At 26.7% G+C, this 8,658-nt stretch overlaps 1 protein-coding gene across 1 annotated transcript; it reads right to left on the bottom strand.

Moving 5' to 3' along the window:
• Positions 1–2,290: 2,290 nt before the first annotated feature.
• On the bottom strand, positions 2,291–2,992 carry LOC107015586 (40S ribosomal protein S16-like). Its single transcript, XM_015215900.2, has one exon. The coding sequence runs from the start codon at positions 2,870–2,872 to the stop codon at positions 2,429–2,431; it is 444 nt and encodes a 147-aa protein (XP_015071386.1). The 5' UTR covers positions 2,873–2,992; the 3' UTR covers positions 2,291–2,428.
• Between the last annotated feature and the right edge of the window lie 5,666 nt (positions 2,993–8,658).

Below are 8,658 nucleotides of genomic sequence, written 5' to 3'. Positions count from 1 at the left end.
TGTCAAATGGGTGGATTGGGCTGAAATTTGAAAATATTAAAATGGGTTGAGATAGAAGTTGAATTGGGTCGTGACCTGCCCAAGTTTATTTTGGGCTAAAAAACGGGTTGAGTCTTGACCCACCCAATTTACCCGATTAATCTTTCATAATTTAACATATTGATATTTAACTTTTATAATCACAATTTAAATTTTTGCTCGATTTTTTTTTAAAAAAAGTAATAAATGGATAGATAAACCTAAAAAATGCTAAATAGATAACAATTTATACCTTAAATATAGAAACATATCTTAGTAAAAAGTTTTAAAACGAATTGAAATTAGAGATTGAATTGGGCTCAATTGAGGATTCTCTTTAAATGGATTTTACACTTGAATGAGTTGAGATTGAACTCAATTCAAATTATCTTGAGCCCAACCTTCTGAATGGGTTGGACATATTATCTATGTTTGATTTCACTTTTGACACCCCAAATTATGAGGCACTGGAATACTATCAGGAAGCTATTCAATCACGCACGGGGTAATATTACACAACTCATCCTCACCCTTAGTACTTGGATGAACACTCAGACCGCAACATCCCAAGCCTAGCACACACAGTGTTCAACGAGATATTACATGGGGAAACTAACAACTTTAGAGATATTGAAACTATAGTTGATGATGCTAAGCTCTAAGTATTGAAAGGGACGAGAGTACAGTGACTTGGCCGAGTTAATTTGGAATCCTGAGTGAGAATAATTCTATCAAAAAGGGTAGGGGTATAGGGTTTACACATACTGAAGAAAATACATATCCTCTCTTCTTCTCGAGAGTCTATGATTTTCATTTCCATTCTTATCTTTATACTTTGCTCTCATTGTAAAATTCAATAGTTTATCACAATTACGATTATAAAACTGTAATCACAATTCAATGCCCTTATTAATATAATAATGAGAAATTCGGACTGTTACAAGCTTACAGCATTTATCTCTATTATGTCAACAGGAGCTTGTATGCATTATGGTGCTAAATTGGTAATAAGTAGATCTTTGCTAGATTAAAAGATACACGTGAAGATAGCAAATATTGACGGACTGAGGTGTACTTAAGCAAATAGATAATAGCTATAACTTCCTAAAGAGTTGACCCATGCCCATGGCAATTATTTAAAAAACTTAAAAATAAACAATATGCATAGGTAAAATATCTAAATCTAAATTCACAATTAAAAATGATTTAAGATCTAAATTTTGAATGATTAAACCATTCATTATTCAAAATTTGAATGTGTATAATGTATTCATTCAGAAACATAATAAATACACAATTAAAGTAATCTATTAAACAGTAGGAAAAAATGAACTAAAGTAAAATAAAATCAATTTTTAATTAAACAGTAGGAAAAAAAGAATAAAATAAAACCACTTTTTAATGTAAAAAAGTTAAACATTCATGTTTTGAGTAGTGAAAATAGGTTGTAGTGATGGTGATAATGATTGGTGACCAATAATGATAGCAGATGTAGTTGATGTATGTAGATGATGTGCAATGGTGAAGATGGTCAAATTGATAGAAATCGACGACAGTGGTGGTATTGGCTGATAGTGAGAGTGGTGATGATAGTTGGTATGGTAGCGACTGAGAGTAATGGTTAACAACAATGATTACCAATGATAGTTGTGATGACCCAGGTGATTGGTGGTAGATGACAATGGTGGGGGATGATTGTTGTGAATAAAGTGAGGGTAAATAATCAAATAAGTAGTAAAAAGAAGCATTTGACCTAAAGTCAGCCTGAACTTCCATGAAGTAGAAACCAAAATGAATCCTAAACAGATGGTAGAATGGGATAAGTAACATGCAAAATTAAGGAAGAAAATGACACAGATTGGAACGGATAATCATTCAGGAAAAAAAATGATTTTTCAGCTTCACAGAAGTAGAAAAACGATGGTTCACCGTTTTGGAGCATTCACATCTTCTATGGGGATGATGTTTAGAAGCAGCCAATTATTCAGAAAAAAAAAGAAGATGATTTTTCAGCTTAAATCACATATAAAATGTGAAATATAGCAACAAACCTGCATCTTAGAATTTGCCAAATGCACTCAACTTCTCATGTTACAGAGGGAAGCAAACCATATTTTGAGGGTCAAGCAGGGGCATGAAAAGTCTATCATAAAACAGGAATCTAAAAGCAAAAGCAGATGTACACATAAACATGAATAGGTAAACTTTGGTGGAGCTTTGCATTTGAGCTCCAATCCAAACAATGGCAACATAATATAATAATAGTAGTAAGAATCAAACCAAAAATAGAATCGATTGATCACATTGCAGTCATATAATAAAAGTTTAAAATCCAAAACATTAGAAATATCACTTCAAAATTCTCAACGCACAAGTTCAAAAACCATAACGAGACAGAAATAAAAAGAAATTAACGGTAAGATTTCTGGAACCTAGAACGAGCACCACGACCACCAAACTTCTTAGGCTCACATCGTCTAGGATCAGCAACAAGCAAAGTCCTATCATATCGCACAAGTATATCCTTAATCTCCTTCTTCGACTGCTCATCAACATACTTCTGGTAAAATGCAACAAGTGCTTTCGCTATTGACTGACGAATTGCATAGATTTGTGACGTGTGACCTCCACCTTTCACACGGATCCTCATGTCTACACCAGCAAAACGATGTCGTCCTAAAAGCAAAATAGGTTCATAAGCCTTGTACCTCAGAATCTCTGGCTGAACTAGCTCGATAGGTACACCGTTGATCTTGATCAAACCTTTACCGCGTTTGCAGTGGGTTACTGCTACAGCTGTCTTCTTCCTCCCGAAGCATTGAACAGATTCCGCTGTTGCTGCCGCCGCCTCCATCTTCTTCTGCTCCAATTTTTTGCTTCTACTGAAATGGGGAAAATTTAACCCTTACTCTGCAGATTTTTAAGGGGAAGAAATTAGGGCTTCCATATGGGCTTTAAGATGTGTTGGGTTTGTGGGCCGAATTCCAAAATCATAAGAAAAAGAATTTTTCACAAATAGTCAATACAATAAACTTGATTATGTTCAATAGCTATAATTTTAAAAATATTTACTGGTTGTAGCTACAATTCAAATTATCTCGTTTTTATAATTCATGATTTTTTTTGTATAGTTCATGAGTTTGTTAGAAACGTATTATATTTCTTCTGAAATAATAACTATCAAGTTATAGTAATGTATAATATCAAATTTGAATCGTATTATAACTATCTTTTACACTTATACAATTTTAATACAACTTTAAGTACATATTTTCATCGGACAAGGGTCTAAAATACCCTTAAAGTATTGAAAATGGTACAAAATTACCCTTCATCCACCTATTGGCTCCAAAATGCCCTTTTCATCCACCTTTATGTTTAAAATTGACCACTTTTTAAATTGTTTTAAAATTAAACTCTTTAAATATTTTTTAAAATACTTGGCGTTCAATTATTAATTATAATTATAATTTATTAATATAATTTATAAACCAACCCACTACTCACTCATTACTAACTAAACCTCACCCAATTAATAATTCAATTATATTATCAAAATCGTCATAAATACTACTAAAACACGATGAAATTATAGATTTCTGAAAATGACATTCAAAATTATTCGAGTCCGAATTGGAGCCCCAATTAAATTTAGGTTGAGCCGCTTATTTTGGAGGACACTTTCTTTCAAAATAGAATTAGAAATTTATGATTAAAGATAAAGAAGTAATACATCCCGAATTGATTCATGCACTTTTTTTTAAATATAATTTTATAAATATTTACGATTTATTTTAAAACTTTAATATATTATTTTGAAAAAAAGTTACCTATGAAGTAACATCACATAATTGAGACATAAGAATAATTAAGATGAACATAGTCAGACTTTTAAGTTTATTGGTGATTTTTATTTAGCCACTTGAATGTATGATAATTTACTTTTTTATAAAAAAAAACACTCAATTGGCAGTAGCTTGCATTAATAATGTGACGGGTTCATTAATTTAGAGGGATTTAATTATTAATGGGGTGGGTAGTGGATTGATTTATAAATTATATTAATAAGTTAAATTATAACATATAGTTAAGCGCCACGTATTTTAAAAAATATTTAAATAGTTTAAATATAAAACCGTTAAATAAGTGGTCAATTTTGAACCAAAAGGTGGATGACAAGGGTATTTTGGACCCAATAGGTGGGTGAGAAGGGTATTTTGGAGCCAATAGGTGGATGGAGGGTAATTTTGTACCATTTCCAATACTTTGAGGGTATTTTAGGCCCTTCTCCGTATTTTCATAGCTTCGCCTCTCCTTTTTCGAAATCACCACCACGAGATCACATTTGTTTATGTTTAATAATACAATTTTGATACAACTTTAATACAATTTTCAGAATTTCACCAATATACAACTTTAATACAAATTTATATAAAATAGTTATTAAAGCTAAAATTATATGTGTGTAATAAAAATAAAAGTAACACTGAAGAACATAATTAATCAAATATTATTTATATAAAATTTCCTTGATAAAATATTGTTTGGATTTGGCTCCCTCCATTATTTTTTTCTTCTTTTTCGTTAAAATTTAATATTTAAAGATTAAGATTAAATTGCATTAACAAATATCATATAACCATAATTAGGTGAATAAGTTTGAAAAAAGTTCTCTTGAAATTTAGTAATAATAATTTTCTTTCTCAAATTTTGGTATCCATATATTAATATCATTAATTATATTTTATATGTTATATTTAAATATTAAAATTATGGAAAATGAACTTAACAACGCTTTTGTTTAGCCTATAAGCGGAAGTCTTATGAAATATTTGCCTTTAATTTTAAATCAATGTTTTCTTTATAAAAAAAAAAAATTAAAAAAATTTGTGTGGATATTTTCACATTTTGTAATATTAATGCATTCTTTTTATCTCCCATTCTTATTAATATATATTTTTATAACAGTGTAATTCCTTTTTTTAAAAAAAATCTGACATAATATTTCAAAAATAAAGCTTCTAGCTTAGACAGTGATTAAATAATGTACAATATTAATATCTGAATACAAAAATATAAAATGAAATAATGAGTTCAAGATTTGTAAGAAATATATTTTCTTATCAAAGTTAAGAAATTATTTGTTAGAAACTTATCCATTTAATTATGACTATGATATTGATTAATATAATATAATATAATATTGATCTTTAAAATTAAATAAAATACACATCTCTACATTTATATCTAAACTAGTAAATTTAGCCGCGCTATGCACGGTGTCTAAGAGTTTTCATTTTTATTTAATTTTCAAATCCAAATAGATTAGTTAATAATTTTTATTATTTAGCTTTATAATTTCAACTCAATTCATGAATTAATTTTATCAAAAAATAAATACCTGTACGGTCAAATACCTATACTTTTTTTTGGTTGAATAGTATCTATTCTTTTATGTTAGTTATAATATATAATCAAGAATTTATGACTTCATTATCCATTTAAATGAGTACTCAAAATTAAATATGGCTAATTTTGATGTATTGTTAAAAATTGAAAGTGGGATTTTTAGTCTTTTAAATTTTTTAAAAAATATCAAAAGAATTAAAATAGTAATAAATTCAAAAATGGACTTAAAAATATGAAAAATTATTCGTAATAGATAAGCTACCTATAATTTGAAGACTAAAAACGTACTTCAATATATATAGAAGTAAATGGGTGATACATGATTTTAGTTCGGTAAAATAATTTTAGTGATATAGATTTAACATAAAATAATATACTATTGTTAAAATGCATAATAAAATAAGTATTAAATGAACAATTATAAATGAATGATAAAAGGTTTTATGTTAAGATTAAAAAAAACGTATATATCTACTAAAAACTTATAATTAGACTCTTGAATTTTTTCTAAATAAAGTAAACATAGAAAAACTGTCCACAAATAAGATGAATATTTATAATTATAATAAATAATATTTTCTTATAAAAGTGTAGGAGAAAAAATTTAGTAAATTTTTAGAATCATTAGGATGAATGGTTAAGTAATAAGTATATTTGAAATGATTATCTGTATTAATTTTTTCCTTGATAAATTCTCTTTTATAATTCTAAGTTTTTTTTAAAATTTATTTCAACGCTATTTTTTAGTCTCCCTTTTTATTTTTTTATTTTTTAGTCTTTGCTTATTTAATTCTATTAAGAAAAGACAAACAATTAGCATCGTAATTAAGAGAATGAAGTTTACTTGTCTTTAGTATTTTTACTAATTTATATATATAATTTTTTTTAAAACAGTAACAATTAGCATCAAATCTTAACATAATCAAGTTAGCTTATCTTTAGCTTTTTATTAATTTAAGCAAAATGTTTAAATGAATTCTCTTAATTAATTTTAATTATATTTTTCATGATTCATATTTTATTTAAAATTTAAAAATAACTTCATAATAATTTCGATTATCTCCCCCCACTAAGCGTATCTACAAATACATTCTAGTGTTTTTAAGAATTGTTTTTGTCTTACTTTTATTAATAATCTTGCTCTTATAATTTCATGCAAAAAAAACAAATCAATTATTCTCTTTTATATATCTTTTGTATCATTCTTATTAGAAGTAAAAATAATTACAAAAAACAGTCTTTGTGGATAGATTTTGCATTACAAGATTAAAGTAGAGGACAATTGAGCTAAACATAAATATATTTGGTTAGAAATATTTTGTTGATGTGCTTTTAAGATGTCAAAAATTTAAACATTAAGTAATTTGAGGTTATGAAGGTATAAAGTTGGAAGTTATAGGTATTACTAATAAGTATTAATTAAGTATAGAGGTTATGAAAGATGAAGAGGTGTGCGTTTTATCATAAAAATTAAATTAAAAATAAATATATAAAAATAAGAGGAAAAGGTAAAAAAAAATGTTATGTATTTTTTTAATAAACAAAAATATGTTCAAGTAAAATCATCCACCATTTTATGATTTCTTTTATTATATGACATATTTTCTTTTTACCTCATTTTAAAAATTTCAAATTATTAAAAGTCTCCAAATATGCTTGTAATAATAAACATTATTTTTAGTAATTACTATTATTTTGAACGATATATACTTTTTCTCTTATTTTATATTATAGGAGAGATATCTATTAAGAGAAAAATTAATTAAAAACAAATTTAAAAAGGGACATAGAATTAAAAGTTAATCAATAGGAATAGAAATTTTTTTGAAATTATCAAAAAAAAGGTAATTGTACGGATGTTTTAAAATAATATTAAAAATATTTAATTTTTTGTTAATTAAATTCTCAAAATTGTGAAACATTTGGCCTATAAATAATTTCTATATTTCTATATATATATATATATATATATATATATATATAATATAATATAATAAATAATGCAACATTAAAATTATATATTTTTACCGTATCATTGTTATGTGATTGTGAGATACGAAATTATAAGAGGAATCGATTGATTTGATTCTTAGCTATATAATATTTGTATTTAATATTTAGTATTTTATTTACTTTATATTGAGATGTGATATATTACTTTTTTATTACTTATATTTATTATATATTTGTATAACATTTTTATAGCTAGTGAGGAGGAAGATATTGTTAGACGAAATTAGAATAAGATATATTGGCGTTTTTTTAATTAACTAATTAATATGATAAGGAACCAATCAACTCTTATTGCATCGGAGGTTTAACCGGAGAAACTATAAACAATCCTTACAATAATACCAACAAAACATAAAATTAATTAACTAATCAAGCAAAAATATTTAAAATATTTAGTTATATATGATTTGAAGGGGAAAGAAGGATCACGTTCTCAACATAACATAATTACAATCCTTACAATAATAACAACAAAAAGACATAAAATTATAATTAACTAATCAAGCAAAAATATTTAAAATATTTAGTTATATATGATTTGAAGAGGAAAGAAGGATCATGTTCTCAGCATAACATAATTAGATTCTTCAAATTTACAAAGTGAATAAAGACAATCAGTGTCGGTAGAAACTACAAGAATAAGAAAAAAAATCTCAAAAAACTACAAAGAGAAGCAAAAAAGTAAATGAACAAATTATTTTTCTATAAAAGAATCATGATTTGTATCATCAACAATTCAACCTAATAATATCAAATATATATTTGTAATTACAATAGAACAAAAGTGATAATGATAATTAGACATGTCAAATCATTTTACCTCACAAAATCAAAATATGCAATATTGTTAGGACCGTAAATAAGCAGGTGTAAACGCGGAAGCTAGCAATGCAAACCTCAAAAGACCACGAGTAAGAAGACAACGAGAAATATACCAAAAGACACAAAGATTTAACGTGGTTCGGTCAATCGACCTACGTCCACAAAGGAGATGAGCAATCCACTATAAATATGAGAGTACAAAATACAGAGGGAAACAACCTCAACCAATTCACTCGGAATACATGGGAGGTTCACACAAGTGATAACGTATCAAGCTTGTGACCCATAAATTCTCCCCCTAACCAAAACTCTCAAAGCCCTTAAGACTACATTGTGAATGCTAATTAAGTTAGAAGGAACATTCCTCTATTTATAGAGTCCTAAACCTTTTCCTAC

This window comes from Solanum pennellii, chromosome 4 (assembly GCF_001406875.1).
Source record: "Solanum pennellii chromosome 4, SPENNV200".
Taxonomy (NCBI): Eukaryota; Viridiplantae; Streptophyta; class Magnoliopsida; order Solanales; family Solanaceae; genus Solanum; species Solanum pennellii.
This window is presented reverse-complemented; position numbering and strand designations above follow the sequence as displayed.

Bases quoted from the DNA above. Each gene is read 5' to 3' on its own strand.
- LOC107015586 (XM_015215900.2), bottom strand. From the start codon at position 2,872: ATGGAGGCGGCGGCAGCAACAGCGGAATCTGTTCAATGCTTCGGGAGG.